The 19,698-nt window shown below is 43.8% G+C and overlaps 1 protein-coding gene across 2 annotated transcripts; it reads right to left on the bottom strand.

Moving 5' to 3' along the window:
- Positions 1 to 735: 735 nt before the first annotated feature.
- Positions 736 to 17,941, bottom strand: LOC134181755 (hemicentin-1-like). Of its 2 annotated transcripts, XM_062649023.1 has the most exons (27): positions 17,825 to 17,941; positions 17,716 to 17,767; positions 17,509 to 17,646; positions 17,402 to 17,437; positions 10,119 to 10,221; positions 8,583 to 10,053; positions 8,281 to 8,502; positions 7,137 to 7,403; positions 6,773 to 7,042; positions 6,300 to 6,566; positions 5,965 to 6,243; positions 5,619 to 5,900; positions 5,294 to 5,554; positions 4,962 to 5,231; positions 4,750 to 4,905; positions 4,511 to 4,678; positions 4,270 to 4,446; positions 3,581 to 3,751; positions 3,267 to 3,440; positions 3,032 to 3,202; positions 2,526 to 2,702; positions 2,102 to 2,458; positions 1,880 to 2,050; positions 1,511 to 1,681; positions 1,285 to 1,443; positions 1,082 to 1,202; positions 736 to 1,003 (listed from the first exon to the last, which is right to left on the bottom strand). In XM_062649023.1, the coding sequence occupies exons 6-27, from the start codon at positions 8,977 to 8,979 to the stop codon at positions 931 to 933; spliced, it is 4,761 nt and encodes a 1,586-aa protein (XP_062505007.1). In that variant the 5' UTR covers positions 8,980 to 10,053; positions 10,119 to 10,221; positions 17,402 to 17,437; positions 17,509 to 17,646; positions 17,716 to 17,767; positions 17,825 to 17,941; the 3' UTR covers positions 736 to 930. The 2 variants fall into 2 exon arrangements, with proteins under 2 accessions (XP_062505007.1, XP_062505014.1); XM_062649030.1 differs by lacking the exons at positions 17,402 to 17,437; positions 17,509 to 17,646; positions 17,716 to 17,767; positions 17,825 to 17,941 and adding an exon at positions 11,991 to 12,373.
- Positions 17,942 to 19,698: the final 1,757 nt, after the last annotated feature.

Raw genomic sequence — 19,698 nt, 5'->3', positions numbered from 1 at the left:
GTTATGACGTCACAATTCCGAAAACCGCAGTGCGCCCTTTTTGAGAAATTCGAGATTCGCCCCAGTATTCAGATGCATCAGGCAACGATTGTCCCATACCGCGAGCTGCCCAGGCTGCCAGCAGACCGGGCTCGCGGCCTGGCGGTTCTTGCGGAAGTCCCGGTCGAGCCCGGCGGGTTATGTTGGTCGGGCACAATCCGGGGGTTCGAGTAGCTCGCGGTGGGGCTCTCGTGCGTTAAATCAGTGCTCACGAGCCTCGACATCCCGTTCAACGAAGGCTCGTACTATCGTATCTGTGATCCGTTGTATAGTTTCTTACTTCTGCATCAGTTACTTCTTGTCTTATTCCGTGTTAGTGTCTCGGCTACTGCAATCAGTTTTGTATAGTTACCGAAATGCTGGCGCCAAGAGAAGCAATGAAGGTTGCTGATATGTCAATATCAGGTGGTCCAGAACTTCACTGGCATAAATATGAGCAAATAATAGCTATTTTAGTAGCAGACGGCAGAGAGGAAGCCAACACCACGAAACATCATATCAGGAGTTTTAGTGATTTCATCAATTAATGAATACTATTAAACAATGCCTTTATTACTTACAAGATTCACTCTTTAAGAAAAGCATTCACTCTTTAAGAAAAGCATTTGTTGTATAGTAACTGTCTAATCTAGAGGGGCCGATGTCTATAAGCCGCTTTTGCACATGCTGCGCGAAGACGCAGTGGCAAACTTGAGTATAAGGTACTGCTAATTGAAATGAGAAGTCTAGCATTTTTACATTTCTAGCATTTAAAGCAAATTCTACTTAAGCACAATACAGCACAGAATGCTACCTGGAGTTTGTGGAAGAATCCATTGCTCAGTCTATTCTATTCTATTCCTGCATGCCATGCACTGCTGGTAAATCAGCAGCTGCATAGCTAAATGACAACTAGCAAGTAGACGTAGTTAAAGTGAAGTAACCGGTGCGGTATGCCCGTCGGACGCTGCTGCGATAGCCGTGCCTAGATGTGTTTACCATTCAGCATGGATTAATTGAAAGAGGTTGGGTGAGACGTACTTATAAATATAACACCTCTTACCTATATTTTGTGCACCGACTCAAATTCAACCATCCACATTTTGTTTCGTATCGAACCATAAAGACAGACTGAGCATAGTAAGTGTAGAACTCGGACTTAGAAGCTTGTGCGTAGCAATTTCCTAAAAGATTAATGAATTGAGGGTAATTGCGTTCCGACTCGTGCTGACAGGACTACGTAGACTAGTAAGTATCTGTACGAACCATTGCAGCAGGACGACTGGTCTTGAGTAGATCCACCGCAAAAGCTCCCACCACACCCCGGAGGTGGATTGTTACACAAACGATTTCTGATTCGGATGGTTCGACCGCATGAGGCCTGACAAGGTGACCACGACGACCAACTTCCCCAACCGCCAGCGACTGTGCAATTTAAACGACAGCTTAACTAGTGACAAGTATATAGCAACTGGCTGAGTAGTAAACGTACTAGGACAACATCTTTCGTTGCACGACTCCGTCAATTCTGAAAATCCGTCGCACGATTTGCCGCCACATGACGGTGCCGGACTGTTGCATGCTCTTTGTCTTTTGCGTATTCCTTGAGCGCATGTCACTGAGCAAGTAGACCAGGCGTTCCAAGCGCTCCAGACGCCAGCAGCTATAACCGACGACCACTTTTAAGTCGAGTGTACTTGCAGTGTGACACACGCACACACGCGTTCGCACGCGCGCGAGCGCGCGCACACACACACACACACACACACACACACACACAAACATAGACGCGCGCGCGCAACTGTATAACAATTTGCTTCTACTAACGTATGACGTGCTCAGTGATACATTTTAGTGTTACCTGGACAGCAAACTTCATTGCATCTCTCGTCTTGTCTGCTATTTCCTGGGCAATTTATACCTCCGAACTGAGGTCTTGGGTTAGTACAAAGTCGACTGCGAGAGCGAGTGCCGCCCTTACAAGTTACTGAACAAGCCGACCAAAACGCCCAGCTACTCCAGCCACCGTTAACTACAGAAAGCACTCAAAGAAACGAAATGAAAAAAGCAGTTCTCAACTCACTGCGGCATCTTGGTGGGGAGCATTGACGTCGTTCGACGTTGCTACCTGGACATTGCATTCCTTCACATTGTGGACGAGGGTTCGAGCACGATCGTTGTCTGTTTTGCAACCCTCGCTGAGAATCAGAACTTCTACAGGCCAAGTCACAATTTGTCCAAGAGGTCCATTCCGACCATCCGCCATGAACAGCACAACATTGTGTGTTACAATTGCTTGTCTCGAAGTCAGACCCAATGCAATAGAGACCATTGTTCAAAGGCCTCGGATTATCGCAGCGTCTGTATCTCGTTCTTTGACCTCCACCGCAAGTCTTTGTGCATTGTGTATAGCTACTCCATTCTCCCCAACCACCGTTTACTAGTAAACAGATAGAAATTGTTAGCTAAAAGATTAATCTGTTGTATGCTCTTAATAATTGATTTACCTGGACACAAGAGACCACCACAAGGTCTCGTGTCGGTGTCATGTCCGGGACATGTTCGTCCATCATCTGCAGGTGGCGGTGAATCGCATTTTCTTCGACGCTGCTGATTAGATCCTTGGCATTTGTCTGGGCTGCAAAACGGCATCCACTCACTCCAAATACTCCATTTACCGTCCACTGTACAGAAACGCGTGTAACGACTGTTATAGCGCTACTCGAAACAATTCTCTTAATATTGATACTTTGTGTATTTTAATCAAAACAGTTAATAATCTCGAACGAGATTTGGTATATGTTATCAGCGGGACGGGAAGCTGTGAAAATAGGGGATGTCACTAGCACATGCGCTTTTGCCAGATTTGCTAAAGAATTTGATTTTTCTTTATTTCTTCAACCCGCCTTCATTTCGTAACTGTTTTCTCAATGTGTATAAACCGCCACTGCAGTTGGTCCTAAAACTAGTTATAACACAGAAGCCCTAACGTCAGAATTGTGATGTTGTATACCTGGACATGGAAATTTGTTACACGTTGTGTACTGACTGTTCTCTCCAGAACATCGTTGCCCTCCAAAATCAGGTCTTGGATTTGTACAGCTCCTCACTCTCAATGTTTGGCCACCACCGCATGAATGAGAGCAAAGCTGCCAAGTCGACCACGCAGTCCAACCTCCATTTACTATAGAAACAACCCCAATTAGATTTTCTCGAGAACAGAGAGCGAGACATTTGTGAGTACTAACAGGGACAACTTTGGCTATTGCAATCGCGACGATCGACATCGAATCCGGAACAGGTTCGTCCTCCATGTTGAGGCTTCGGGTTCGAACAAGAGCGCCTTCTATTTCGTTGCCCTCCAGGACGACACGAACGCGAACAAGGACTCCACGTTTGCCAGTACGACCACTCACCGTTCGCTAGTCATAGAAAAAGCAACCTTAATTTACTTAATGATACACTCACGCCGTATTCATTTGCAGTGAGACAAGAAATTGGCTCACACGGTTTTTACGCCTATGAGTCACATCCCAATTCATTTCTATATCTTCTAACATACCTGGACATGCTTGTGCATTGCAGACTGATGCCTGATGTGCATAACCAGAACAACTTTTTCCTCCATATTGAGGCCTTGGATTGTTGCAAATTCGTATTCTAGTCTTCAATCCTCCGGTGCAGCTTCGTGTACATGGTGACCACAGATTCCAGGGACTCCAATCGCCACTAACTAAATTCAATTGACATATAAGCGCGTTGAAGTGAAAAGAATAAATTCAAGAAATTCTCATTGCAACTGTCTATTAGATTAGCGATAATATACAATAACAATAAAGGGGCGAACTCTAGCATCTAGTATTACGAATTCGTGGGCATAATGTACACTGTAATTGCAGTAGCAAGAGGTACCGCGGTGTCAGATTCTTGTCGGAAATCACCAAGAAGTTTTCAAAATAATATCCGACGTGTTCTTCTCATTTCTTTCAATTGGAAACAGCGGGAATTGGCTATTTTACAAACTTTATGAGTTTGTATAGTGTCTCGTTACCGCATAACCAGCAACCACGGCGGAACCGCTGGCAACAATCACGCAAAAGTTGGAAGACGACGCTAAGCAGAAAGTACAATCAACCAGTCCGTGCGGTCATGTGCGTACATGGTTATATCCGTGCCGCAGGCTAGGCTTAACCAATAATCGACAATATATTCAAAAGTTTCGCTTAGTGCAGGAGCAAAGAGTTATCTTACCGGCACATTCAATTCTGTTGCACGGCTGGTTGTCGTCGTTGTGGCCGCTGCAGGTACGGCCGCCGCACTCCGGTGGTGGATTGTCACACTTTCTTGTGCGTGAACGCGTGCCGAAAGGACGACCACAAGATTTACTGCATCTTGACCAAGAACTCCAATCACTCCATTCTCCGTTCACTATAGTATATATGATGACAGTAAAATTTTCATCATAAATGCAGTAGATGACAAGGAGCGTCACCTGGGCAGCATCCGGTGTTGCATAACTCCAGTTTCCTGCTTTGTCCCACACACGAACGTCCTGCATCATTAGGAGGTGGATTATTACATTCTCTATATATCCAACGAAAGCCTCCGCCACAAGTCTCTGAACAGCCAGTCAGGCTCCAGTTACTCCACTGGCCATCAACTACATGCACATAAACAATTTTAAATGTCCACACATACAGTATTGAAATAATTCTATGAGCATAAGTGCACCGGGACACGGAATTTGGTCACTGCATGACCGTATCTCTTTCAGATCAGGACAAGCCTGGTCGGGTGACAAGCATTGTTGTAGTTTTCTGCGAACTTGAACTCCTCCATTGCATATTCTAGTACAGGCAGACCACTGATTCCACGAGGCGAATTGCGCTATACATATAGGTGGTCAGTTATATAGGTAAAATTACAGTTTATGAATTAGTTACCTGACTCGTCTATGTTCATTTGAAGATGACGTCGAGACCGTCCAGCTTCATTCTCAGCAACGCACGTATAATCTCCAACGTCCGCTTGGGTAAAGTCTACTACGTTCATCTCCCCATCTATGACTTCAAACTTTACCTTCTTGCTTCTTACCGTCCACTCGACTTCCGGTAAAGGAAAGCCTGAAGCTACGCACGGAATTGTCAAAGTGGATCCAATAGGAATGGCTATGTCTGCGATATTGCGTGGCAAGGGCTCAATGTGCGGAGGAACTGAGAAAGAAGAATTAAGATAAATGATGTGCAGAAGCGAACACGCACTTAATTTCTCTAACCTGCGACGACAACATGAACGTTTACTGTTACCGATCCAAGATAGTTGCTGGCCTTGCACTTATAATCGCCACCGTCATCAACTTGCAACGAGCTTATAAGAAGAGTTTCATTGGTAGCTAAGAGAGGATTCTTGCCCTGCTTCTTAACCTTTGACCACTTGACCTCGGGTACCGGAACCGCCAACACATTGCATTCGAGAGTCAATGGCTGGCCTTCCACGCCTCGCACTTCCAGATGCTTATTGGAAGCTTTCGGTGGAACTGTAAAGTAGAAGTACACTCAGTTTGTTAAATCCACTCTTGACTCATTGATTTGTTCTCTTACTTTCAACTACAAGTTCGAATTTGAATTCTTTCTGTCCATATGTGTTGACGGCTTTGCAACTATAAGATCCCTCGTCTGTCTCCTCTAGCTTTCTAATATCTAAAGACCCACTTAGGCCATTAGAAAGGCGCTCGGACGGCGCTATTTGCCTGCGTTCAGAAAACCAGACAAAGACCGGAAACGGGAAACCGTGAATGGGACATGTCAAAGTGAGAGCAGATCCCAATACTCCTCGCACTGATCTTCTTGTCAGACCGTTTTTGACATCAAAGTACGGAGGACCTGAGAAAACGTGTCAACGTTAGAAATCTATTTACAGTCTTGCATGCACACAACGTTCAAAAACCTTCTACAATAACACTGAATGATTGACTGTCGGATCCTAGCGTGTTGGTAGCAGTGCATATGTAGCTGCCCTCGTCACTCCTATAGACAGCCCCAAAGAAGAGAGAACCAGATGTGGTTACAGAGATTCGTCCTCGACCGATTTCTGACAGTGGGATGGAATTTATGGACCAACCGTAACTTGGAGGAGGAAATCCTGTAGCAGTACAAGCAATGAGCAGTTCCTCTCCTTCAGCGGCTGTAATTGTGTGAAATCCATAATCAAGAATAGCCGGTGGCTCTATAATGCATAAATATGCCAGTTCGGTGTGGACAAATTCAACACTATTTTATTACCCAAGACGCTCAGAAGATAAATTGCGCTGTGCCCGGTAGTCGTTTCTCCCACTGAACACGAGTACGAACCTCCAAGAAAGTAGTCGGCTGCCTTAATTATCAGAGTTCCGTTTTCTAATACAGAGAACGTTTCTGATTGCTCTGGAATCATCGTAGCTCCGCTCCACCAAGTAACATCAGTAGCTTGTGTCAACCCATCAGGAGGCTGGCAATCGAGGTAGACGGGTTTCCTTACGCGAACCTTTACAGATCTCACAGCTGCAACAGCTAAATCGAGAGGAAAAATCTCTAATCTCACGAGCCGAAGAAGGGGCGAGAAGAAAGGAAGCGTGCAGACGAGCAGAGTAACATATAAATGAGACCGAAATGTCTGTAAATACAGACAAAGCAACACAGAGAGACATTACAAGTCCATGCACTTGCTCTTGCCAAATTAAGTGCAGTGGTCATCAAATATCAAGCAAACTGCTTACTTTTAACAATAAGTTGTGTTGTTTTAGTAGTATTTCCAAATGGATTAGACACCATACACAAATAGATTCCAGAATCCGAAGTTGTTGTCCTTAGAATAGTCAAGGTATCATTGTCTGTCACCTCGTGGCGTAAACTCTTCCCCAACTCTTTTCCTTCCTTATTCAACCATTTTATAACTAACGGACGGCCAAACGCCTGACAAGGTAGATTAACTTCCTCGCTAACACTGACCGACACGATCTCAGCAGACGCTGCAATAACTGGTATTCCTACACACATACAATTGCAAGAATTTAGTCTTCTTCGTTTGTTCGACGTCTATTTGATCAACACACGAGTTTATATGAATAAGGGACAACTAACCTTGCACAGTGACCCTAAAGATGAGCTCTGCATATCCTTTTGAGTTGTCAACCTTGCAAAGATAGTCTCCTTCGTGCTGAACTGTTACATTAGAAATAGTAACTACTCGTTCATTCCTCTCATTACTAACTTGAGATTCGAGCGTAGTGGGGAAACGCCAGCTGTATGTATTGAAGTTGGCGGGACTGCTCGTCGCGCAAATCAGCTGCAACTCTTGTCCCGCAGTTACTGTAATAATGAAAGACTGCTGAAGAGCCCTCGGAGTACCTGAAGAGTAAGACACAACCAACCATCACAATTGTATGCAGCATGCATCATCTTTAATACAGCATGCACTCCGGTCTCTAACGTGCAGCTAGTTTCCATTTGGCCGCTGATAAAATACTACAAAGCTACATCTTTCTAGGTGTCCCTCATAATGTTTCTCCACCATAAAACTTTGCTTTCAATATGGAACCAAGTGTTTTGTACCAATACTTAGACTCTTATTAAAGATGGTCATAACCTGAGATGGTGCATGTATATGATGAAGAGAACTATCAAAATTGTAGTATGTGCATGCATGATAGTCCCAAATGTGGTCTTTTGTTTTGCAACACACACACACACACACACACACACACACACACACACACACACACACACACACACACACACACACACACACAGACACACAGACACACAGACACACACAGACACACACACACACACACACACACACACACACACACACACACACACACAGACACACACACAGACACACACACAGACACATACACACACACACACACACACACACACACACACACACACACAGAGACAGACAGACACACAGACACACACACAGACACAGACACAGACACAGACACAGACACAGACACAGACACAGACACACACACAAACACACACACACACACACACACACACACACATTGTATTCGCCGTCCTGTTAATCTAAACACTGCCTTCTGTCCGCCAGTCGTCACTACTACGTGATTATAAGGTTTGTCTGTTTTTGAGGTTCTCACTAGTCCAACTGCCCAGGCAGTTGCATGGATAGTCTATGTAGGTCTGCACGGTATACTGGTCTATAGATATCCGCATATCATTGTGAAATTGCAGCATTATGATTTAGGGCATTTACCTAAGTCCACAGGTCTGATCTCGTAGCGAGTAATTTGCTCTGCTGTGGGAGACGATCCAATAATGTCGAGATGAAATGGTGAAACTGGAACCCGAACACGTGTTTCAGTGTGTAGAGAACGCATAGCACCTGCCATGTCATAGATGCAGTTCTTGCAGTCAAGACTGACTTGATATCTCTCAAAAACGATGTCTGATGTTGTGATCACATAATAAAATGCTCCTATAACATCAATTTCCAAACAAATACACATGATTAACTTTACATTTCAGACTATGCAGTAAACCAGTTAATTAATTAACCTTTTACAGGACTAACATATGCAGTGGTTGTTTTGAAGCAGACATCATCAAGCTCCTCACAAAATCTTGGCGACTGCAACTGACGTTCACTTCTCACAGTCACAATGGCACTCGAACTAGTCACGATATGTAGTAAGTAAAGACCAGGAGACAAATCTTGAGATATTGATCCAACATAGCCGTATTTCAAATTAATGGCCGAAAGGAATGCAAGAGTCTCTCCGTCTTCCGTTTGCACTGCAACTGAATCCAGTCTACCGTCTGACGTCAGAAGTAACGAATCATATTGATTGTTCAGTCGGAGTTCGACTGTACTGTTGCCCATTGGCAAATCTTCGGTGTGCAGTAGATGAGACTGAACTTTGGAGGTGAGAGTATCTAGCAATTTACCGAGCATGTGTATTTCCGACGTTTTTAGGCGCAGAAGAGAATTGAAGTTGGAATGGTGTAAGTTGTGCGACCAGTAGGTTTCTCTTACAGACTGCTCGAGTGTGTCTAGTACAATGACCGTCAACTGCACTCCTACGTCAGACAGATGAGTCAAGACTTGAGAAGAAGCCCGTCTGCTCCACTCTAGATTTCCAGCCGTAAAGACGAACAGTGCAGCAGGAGTGTGACCGCTGACAGCGTTTGCGACTTCCAAGACAGCAGACGTAACGTCTTCCCTACAGTGTAACCTCGTGTTCACGTAGTTTTGGAGATCAAGATTGTAAAAGAGCTCTACTGATGATCTGGTTATTAGAAACTGATGCGCACCTAGAAATGTAATTCATGTTAGAAACCGGGAATCGAGAGCGTAATTGTTTCGATGATGCCAGTGGTATCCATGTACGTCGATCGTGCCACAAGATGCAATGAGTAATGTGCTAAATGAGGTACAAGGTGCAAAAGACATACGAACAATGAGCGTGTCGTTACTCTCTACTCTTTCGTCACTGCACTAGTATAAGAAATCATCTAACCATCTGACCTTGACGAGAAACTAGTGCTAGAGCATATCTCGAAAAATTTGACATATTTCCTTGGAGCGCGGTCTTCAACTCCTGTTCTAGTTGTTGCGCGAGACGATGAGTCATTCCTGATCCCACGTCAACAATGAATCCAACTGATTGATACTGTTGGTTCGATGTTGATGTTCTTGGGAATTGGAGAGTGAGCAAGCAGAGTGCATTCAAATACAGCACCTTGGATACCATCTCCATCAGTCTAGCGTACAGTACTTCTATTGGGCAATGGCCGGTTTCACCAAGCCTACTTGAAATACAAGATAGCAAAGTAACTAAACACCTCAATCTGAAAGCCTTTGCGTACAAGAACAGAACTAAACAATGAGGTTGGCAAGTGATGTGGATATACATATAGGCACACCTAGGGTACTAATTGCTTCATCACGTCAATTAGATATCTTGATGAGAAGTCTTGTTAATTAGTAATCCTTATCTCCGTAGTGCTACAAGCGTCCATCTGGGCACTGCAATTGACGTCAATTATTTAAACATTACAATTAACTAATACCATGATGAATCATTCACCAACCTTCAACGATTGATATACTAAACACAGCTGGGCAATGTGTTTGTACACTTGCATCAATGCCATGAGGTGGTATCTCCACGCTGGTTGTTAGATCAGTTGTACGCTACAGATAAAGAGCAGTTTCATGAATATTGCACTGTGTATTTGAATAGCCACAATAAGTTCTCTTCATCCATGTCCACACAGCACAAACACTTACTAGATACTATCCAGTCATCCTTGCACCTGTTCACACAGATTACACACACACACACCCATTTCACTCAAAATCCCTACATCAAGGTAGGCACCCACGCTACATGAGCAACCACAGTAACATCTACTCGTGCACACACAATCTCATCCGCCTACTCGACAGTGCACTCCCTACTCAGACCGCCATCGGACGTACAGCTCCCCATGCCACAACACACAAAATCCAGTGACACGTGAACTTAGTAGTTCAATCCATTATTCTTGTTGGAATCAATGCATCGAACGTCCCTGCCATAAGCTTAGAGAAATTTGAGTGTCTATTTTGACATTTGTAAACATATTGAAATGTTGATATTTCTTTTCTTCTAAACTATGTATCCTGAGAACGGATGGTGTTTTTACATATAATAATAATAATATATTTTCCTTCGCATTAATAGTGCAGTTCCCTCAAGGGGCAAACAAAACAGAAAAAAACAGAAACAGAAACAATGAAAGACACTAAGACAGACTGTGTTCGCACTAGGGTTTAGAACTGGGTTTGCTAATGCTTAGCATAACCAATTAGAATACATCAGGTCAGTTTACGACAGGAATGTGGGTTAGAGTAGGGCTAGCCTGGCCCTTCCGAAATGTAGGGATAGTGCTGGGTTTAGCTGGGGTTAGCGCTTGTCAAAACATTCCAGTTTATTCCTAGTACTTCTGTTTCAGGTGGTTGACAAAATGTTACAGTTAGGAATGTCGTAGTAAGGGTTGAAGGGAGGTAGTTTGGCTTGTGTTGTTAATGTATTTAGCTGTGCGTTGTACGTGTGTTAGTATGCCCCCAGTGGGAACTGCATTACTGTGTGTAATGCAATAGAAATAATTATTATTATTATTATTATTATTATTATTATTTTTATTGCGTATCACGGCAATGCATCAAAGAAGATTGCTCTATTTGCGTTGGTCTGGCAGCTTTTCTTGAGAAAATAGAATCCGCAGCACGACTTGTGGAATTCTGTAGTGAAAGACGTTGTCGCATCCGTAGATTCAGGCAACTGCTGCTATTCTATCACACGCATGTGGTCCCTACACCTAGATAAGGCACTCGAAGACGGAAAGCGGTCGGAAGACGTTTTAATTCTTGCGCGGGAATTGAGTAGCGTAGCTCGAGTACATGATACAATCAGTTGCAGTCTACCAGAGTTCACACAGTCTATTATGACTAATTAGAGGCAACTGGATGAGATCAAGCTCAATATGTGAGAACACACCTACCCTCGATTCTGGCACCTTGGGCTAGAGTAACCGTGTTATACTAAGTAACGTACAACCTAACGCATAAACACAACAACACAACTCAAGAACAATCCCGCGCTACCTCTGGGCCACTCCCCATGACCCGTATTACTCTACAGTATCTTGCGCCTGATAGCACAGCAGGGTGTTACAAATACGGGTTTCCTAATCCAAGTGTGAACACAGCCACAGTAACTACAGACTAAATAATACACAAATAAAAGCAATTATGATAAATGTGTAATTCTGTACACTAGAGCGATGACAGCAACAAGTGATACTCTAAGTTTCATTTACTAGAGTAAGTGCCTATGATTCAATGTAAGTCAGCGATCAGTATAGCGACAGTTTTATTGTTTTTGTTAACTAAAATGACCTCTAGCTATAATTACGTACCTGTATAAAGCAGTCAGCGCCAGTTCCCTTTCAATCTAGCTAGAGCTGTGTCTGCTTGATATTCCATATCACGGTCAATCTAGGAAGGATATCCGATGCGGCATCTGGTCATTTCATGCTAATTAGCTCCTCCAAAATCAGGTGTCCCGTATGTGGCGTGACCTCAGACTTCCGTTTTCTCGTTACACACGCAAGATTTGGTAAAGGCGAAAGGAGAAACCGTTCAAGTATATCAGAACATGGTCATGGAGTTTCCTTACGCTGACAAGAAGAAAATTGTTTGAAGAAGCTCCCGGATCTAATCTCGGTGATTTCGGTCACTCGTTCTCTGCCTAGTAGCTGCAGCAAGACCCAGCTGCTACGGTAGAGTCATAATCCTACTGGATAGCAACTACCGTGGGTTACTGGTAGAGGGGTCACATCTAGCCTCATAGTGTGGATTGCAGCCCCGGATGCGATGCCTCACTGTACCGGAAGTATAATAACGGTAGGGTCTGGCTACGCGAGACCTCGTAGTGGTGATGGCAGCGCATCCTGGGCTGAAAATGGTGATGGCAGCGCATTGGCGGCTGCAATTAATCCACACTGCGTCTGGGGTAGGTCACCGTTGCTGCTGCTAGAACTTGAAAATTGCCGCTTGCCCCGCAATTCATCTCTAGTGATAGGCGCATTACGATGGCTTCCTTTTACCAAATTGTTGCTTTGTCTTGTCAACGTCTACTCTAAAAGTAGGAAAAGCAATAACTGACAGTGTGGGAATTGCGGCAAACGTTTATGTAGATATAGGAGCCTAGGAGGGGCATCAAGGAAGGTATACAGATTACGTTACACATCAAAACGGAAGCGAGTTCATCTGTAAACATATTCCTGATGTCATAATGGTACAAAGTGCAGTAATGAATCATTCATTCTCTATGTCATATGTAACATCCATAAATTCCATGTAAGCGTACATTTAGCTATATAGTACACTCAATCTATTCAGTATCTCAAGTTTGGTGTTTTCTTGTCCATTTGCTATATTGTCTTCAACTGTTATTGCAAAACCGTAGCTATTCCTACAGATAGCTCAGATACAATTCAAGGAAGGAGCACTAGAAAAAGGATTGATGCCTATAGAAGTTCTCACAAACGGATGATCTGTAACGTCCATGCCTTCTTTGGGCAAGAGAAGCGTGATGGGCCAATCATGCTGGAAAGTGTAACAAAGAGAACGGCAATGGCGATGCCTGTATCTGAACGCACTGTATTCAGAGTTCATCGCCAAGTAAACGTTGAAGGAGATTTGCATAGTCCCGCAAAGAAAGGCAAGAAGTCTGGTTCAGGTCCTGCCCAACAGGAGACTGACAACTTTCAAGAAGGAGTCATTCGTCGTAGAATTCACCGGTCGTACACAGACAGAGAACTCCCAACGATGGATAAACTGATTTTTAGCTGTACAACATAACATAGATTACTCATACAGCAAACAAACACTTCTCAAAACAGCCAAGGTAATGGGCTTCAAATATGCAACACACAACAAGAAAACAGCGTTGTACGAACAACACAGAATTATTGCTGCTCGACGCGCACCATACCTTGGAACGATGCTGGACTGACTACGACGGCAAAGGAGGTTTGAGAGTCCCATCTGGAAAGGGTGGAAGACTCATTATTCTCCATGAAGGGTGAAAAGAGGGTTGGATTTCTAATGCTAACCTCGTTTTCAGGGGAAAGAATGGCACCGGTGACTACCATCAGGAAATGAACACGGCCCACTTTATGGAGTGGTTCAGAGAGAGGTTGATTCCAAACCTTCCAGCAACTTCGTTTATTGTTGGTCTCAACACACTGTCACAGAAGTCTTGTCTACGAGACCAAAGTTGGCTTGCAAAATTTCAAGATAAAGCTGCAGTTGTTGGGCATCTAAATCGTCATGATACAATGAAGTGACATGGTTGAGGCATTCCCTATAATCGTCACCCTTGACAGCCTTTGGCAAAAGGTCCTGCAAGTTGCGGTACATTTTGAATCCGGGTTGATCAAACCTGGCTTGAATAGCATTCACAATTAAATCGAGTGCTTCGTAATATTGCTGCCAATAAAATTGCTTGCAAACATAGAAAAACTCAAGTTCAGCACTGCCCTCCTCATATCGCCTTGGAACTTTCCTCTTTCTGAGCAGGACAGAGTCATCAACATCTAATGTAGTCCTTGTATCTTGAAGACTCTTCCAGAAAAGATTGAACTGTGTGTCGTCTCTGAGCAAGTGCAGAGTTGCAACAGTCATCAAAGCTATCCGTTGACCCTCAGCAGCAGACAACTTGGGTAATTGTAGGGTCTTGCTCAAGTTATCACTATGCCTCAGAGTTAGTTGTCCCAAAGCAACCACAAACAAATATCGAAACGTTTTAAATTGGAATTGAACGCCAATGACGCGTCCCTTGATAGCAGGATCAGATACATAGTCTTTGGACATCTCCCAAAGCTCCTGCAGAACACAGTAGTTATCAATTACTGACTTCAAAGAGTCTGCCCTGGCCGTCCACCTTGTTGGACACAATGTGCGGAAACCAGAGGTGTCTGGTGCAAGACTTTCCTTCAACTTTTGCAAAGCAGTATCCCTTTTTGGACAGTACTTCACTAGCTTTGAGACTTCATAAGTGGTGTCCAGTGCATCCTTCATCACTTTGCAATGTTTTACAGCATTCTCAAAAGCCAAGTTCAACGCGTGCCCATAGCAATGGGTGTATAAAGCTCGGGGTTCTTCATGCAATAGCTGCTTTGCAACACCAGTATTCCAACCCTTCATGTTGGCAGCACCTTCATAGCATTGCCCTCGGCATCTTGACAGTGAGAAGTTCAAGCGCACCAACATATCTCTGATGACACTGACAATGGTATGTGCTGAGATGTCTTCAATCTGGTACATACCAATGACATCTTCTTGTGGCTCTAAATTGCCATGATCAATCCAGCGAATACATAATACCAGCTGCTCTGTTGGATGAGTCTGTGCATTCGTCACACATGATGGAGAAAAATGTAGACTTCTGGATACATTCAGCTGTTTCTCGAAGAATAGACAATGCCATGATTTTTTATGAACTCATTTTGCATGTCATGAGATACATATTTGCTAGACTTTCTTGTCAGCCAGCATTTTAGTAGAGGATTTTCTTGACCACGTAACTTTAATAACTGAATAAATTTAGAGTCAGTCTCATCCTCATCTCCTCGAACCGGTAATCCCTGTCTGGCTAAAAACTTCAAATTGGAGATGATCTTGAGTAAACACTCCCTGTTCTTTTCTTTCTTAGTTGCGTGCTCTCTAAACAGCATCTCACCTACATCTGGGCAAGTTTTGGGCAATTCAACGATCATTTGCATTGTCTCCCTGTGTCAAGGCGACGATTCATAAGATTTGAATGCCACCGTGGCTTCCTTCCAGGTGGAAAACCCCTTTGATACAAAGGGTCCTCTTTCTGCCACTTGATCTTCCTCGACTGCAACACTACCACACACACGTGGCAGAAGACGACATCATCCTTAGTGGGATAGTGCAGCCATTTCCACTTCTCAAACCAATGCGACGAACACGATCGTCTGACGACTACTTTCTTACCGAAGGTACGCTTTGGAAAGACGAAACCGGACATGGCTGATACGGCTGACTTGGAACTTCAGGTAGACAGGACTGAGCAGATTCTGTACAAGACGACATACTGTCCAGTGATCACGCATGTGCTGAGCTCTTACCTGACTGGGGCACACCTACTACTTCCGGTAAGCTGTCTTCCTAGTGACTTTCGGAACGTTCCCGCCTACTTCAGGCACACTGACAGTCTAACATGGACTTGGTGAGTTACTTCGATTTGGCCCTCCCAGTAATTAACTGCTGATAGAATTCTTTCCTTTCCTCCACCAGCAGGGCGATTAAATACAAATATATTTAATTGCCTATACCGTTTACAGGAAGTTCTTTGCTTTTGTCTCCTGGTGGAACTATTACTTTCAAATATTGGTCCTGCCATGGCCGGACCAACGTTACAGGCTCCGCCGGCCCTGTTTTGACTCAGAAAGCAGCTCTTTGGTACGATATTGGCCTCCTCACGGTAAAATGGAAACATCTAAGCGTGGGAAAACAGCAGTGCAGTGGACCTAGATACCATGTTGAGGAAGTGTAGAGTTGACTCGTAGTTGCATGTGTTGTGTACTACGTACGACTTGTTTCAATATATATATATATATATATATATATATATATATATGCAATAACCACGTACAATGAGTTCATTTCTCAAACTACCGCTTTGCAGATCTAGATTCGGCCGCCGCGGTGTACTGTTGAAACTGAATGCTGAAAAGGAGTCGTGACACTGCAGAATATTACATGGCTGAGCTGTCTAGATACGTACTAGAAGCGAACGATGTCAACGACGTATACTTCGCGCAAAAGAAACAAGTGCGTGATGCGATGACGCGTGTTACTCAACTTTCATACCTACATGCTTAGCTAATCGAATTAGCCTTATCCAAGCTATGAAACCGAATCTGGGTTCGCACGTTACTATGACGTTATCGAAAGCGATCAGGCTCTGGAGCAATTCTGGCTAAAGCTCCTCCTCCTCGTGTGATTCACATGCGTTTAGCTCGACTGCGCGGAAGAGCCTAGCTTGCGAGGCTAATCTAGCGACTCAGCTGTGCTTGCCCTCTCGCCACAAGCTTGAAAATATCGAAGAACTGAAGTTGAAACTAAAACTAAGATGTGTGCGTGCACCAGAGTCTTTATCACTGCTCTGGCGTGCACTTGCCGCCCACGAGGAATCAAACGCGCGCAATCAGCGTTAGTGCATAACCAATTATTGCTAAAGCAATCAGAATTTGCAACGACGTTCCAATTCTAAGACGCTGATTGGCTTAGAAGGCTACTCAGAAATTATTTTAGTACGTACCGTTCCAGAGTAGAGTCGCGCGCTCTCTGGTCTGGAAGTTCGAGGCTTCCTCTAGTAGTGGAATGGCAATAAAAGGAAAGCTTACGTGTGGACTACAATAGGACCGACAATCGACGGTCTCGTCTTGTCACACTTTCACTAAGACAGGAAAAAACTACGAGGAAGTCATCGATTATTCGCTAGAAACACATGAAGAATGGGACTACATACATTTCTAGACATGGATGACTAATTGGCAGCCTAATGCGTAGTGCCGTTTGTAACTACCGAGGTTCTTTAATTAAATTTATTAAAGCAATTTTTTGTGTTATTATACATTTTCATTTGTTGATATTAATTGTGCACCCCATCTTGGGGCTCTGGATCCGCGCCTGCGACCATATATGTTTTGTCTGCTTTGTTTCCGGAAAGACCGGACGTGTGAAAACAAGCACCCCAAGAAGTCCATGCAATCATTGATGTAATCAGAGTTACCGTTTGGCGGCAGTTCGGCTACAGTTGGAGATGGCTCTGGTTTGAAACAACAAAATCTGCGTATTAGAAGACGTTTTGTTTGTATCTGAACAATACTAGGGGCTCACCACCAGCACCACTACAATTCTGGCATGCACCACTAGGCAGTGCCCATGACTTGTCGCTAATCTTGCTACAGCACTCGTCAAATGAGAGGGTAGAAAAGCCGCCCGTAAAGTCACAGTTCGGAAAATCAACACAAACCCCTGAAACATATAATTTGTGGTATTTTACAGCGTCGACTAATATTGTATTGATACAATTCGATTTTCTACCTGATTCTTCTTGCTGACGACGGCTGCGAATCGGCTCGACGCGGATCTTACTCTATGCAGACACAAGAGCAATAAAGCAAAGCACCGTACGGATTCTAGACTAAGTTACCTCGCACGAAAAGTAAGATACAGAAATGCAGACTACTGCCAATTCACACAGATGGTAAGAGTTGATCGGCATCTGTTTCGGCATCAAAGAAAGAAAAAGCAACTGTAAATAAGAAAAAGCAGATGTCACACGATCTACCATTGTCTTGCTAGCTGTTCGACTAACTAACACGTCGGGCAGTGAGTTCTTGTATTAGCACTTTGTTCTCACCCTACACAATGCAACACTAAATATCAGTCATCACTGAATTGACTGACCAATAGCAGCCAGACCTGTCAACTTTTGAATGGCAATATACTTGAGACAACACAAGTAGTGGCCACACCAACGCAATTTGATATTCTTAATATTTTAATTTAAAAAATGCATTTCGTAACTAAAACCATAATAATTCTACGCATAGGTAGGCAACCTTTACGTGGTGTGAGCTCGAGGAAGAATTCAGTTTGTCTGTGTGTATACGTCATTGATCTTGGTACTGTACAACATTCGACGCAGCTGTTGGGTTGTCATTGGTCAATCACAAGAGGAAGAAATCCGTAAAACACGCGCAACACGGGCACAACTTAGGGACGCCGAATGTTAAAAGCGGAGTTAAGGTCTGGCTACGCGAGACTACAACAGCGCACTGTAGATTCCGGAAATGAGTGACAGTTTTTAATTGAGCCTGCGCGCCTTAAACTAGAAACTAAGAAAGGCATCTGAAAGCCCCCCCCCCCCCCCGATTGTCTAGAGAACACGTTCATGCTTTCATTGGCGGAATGGCTTCCTGATGAGTACATCTCCAATTCAAAATGTACCCTCCACAGAAAACAAACGACAAGCAAGACATGCCAGACCGTCAGCACTCTCTTTGAGTACGCTAGATAGGAATATTTATCCAACCACTCTCTTTGGCACTTTCCCCGCTTCTCTCCAGAAGGTCTGTTGTACACTGTTCTTGGAAAGTGAAAGGTTGGCTCTTGTTTTCGCGATTTAATCAATGTTAACTTCAAACTATCTGAATAAGACGGATCAGTGGCAAGTAAGTCCGTTTCATTGTCTGTCCTGGTGCTCGAAAGTGGTGAATCAGATGGCTCCAGTGAGGGCGTGGTAGGCAGAGTCATTGGCGCATCTGTTGGACCTGACAAAGCATTATATTTGCTACTGTATTAGAAACTTTAGCATAGAATCACTGTGTACATACAACTAGCCAAGTCTGTGGTGGATTCTATCTGGATCTAGCCTTATAGCTATCAACTCATCACGTGGACCAACTTCCAGATCAAAGTTCGCCAGCGTAATTTGAGTCTTGCGTCTCTTCTTTGCGGAGGCTCCGTAGAATCAGACATGGCCAACACGGAAACGTTTTGCTTGTGGTGTAGAGTCCCGGATCTATTATGGGACATTCTCAAATATGGGACACTGGCACACCGGCGTAGCGTGGTCCTCAAGTTTGGAGGAGTTGATAAATTAGACAGCAGACCAAGCCCATTATTCACACAAAGTTACGCCCATTTTCTACTTTTCTAGCCCTCAGGTTATAGGTATCTAGATAAATTAGTATCAATTTCATGTTACAAATAGACTGTCGGACTGAGTACCGTCAGTGTGCGTATAAAGGAGTGGAAACACTGTTACCGTCCGTGCCAAAAAGGTTTACATGGCTCGCTGCGATCGTCAAAATTAGATGGCATCTCGATGACAATAGAATCTAGAAGACCAATTCAGTGCAAACTACGTTGACCAATTTTAGCATTTCGCAATCTAGCGAGCAATATATATATATATATATATATATATATATATATATATATAGGTCTAGCTATAGATTTTTAATTAATAGATAGAATAAACCTGTGGAGAAAGTACCGTGGAGTGCAAGCAAATCATTA

Source organism: Corticium candelabrum, chromosome 1 (assembly GCF_963422355.1).
Source record: "Corticium candelabrum chromosome 1, ooCorCand1.1, whole genome shotgun sequence".
Classification (NCBI taxonomy): domain Eukaryota; kingdom Metazoa; phylum Porifera; class Homoscleromorpha; order Homosclerophorida; family Plakinidae; genus Corticium; species Corticium candelabrum.
This window is presented reverse-complemented; position numbering and strand designations above follow the sequence as displayed.

Bases quoted from the DNA above. Each gene is read 5' to 3' on its own strand.
- LOC134181755 (XM_062649023.1), bottom strand. From the start codon at position 8,979: ATGCTCGGTAAATTGCTAGATACTCTCACCTCCAAAGTTCAGTCTCAT. The intron at 7,404-8,280 runs GTAAATGCCCTA...CTTACTCTTCAG, and splicing joins GATCAGACCTGTGGACTTAG to GTACTCCGAGGGCTCTTCAG. The intron at 5,555-5,618 runs GTAAGAGAACAA...TCTACTTTACAG, and splicing joins ATTCGAACTTGTAGTTGAAA to TTCCACCGAAAGCTTCCAAT.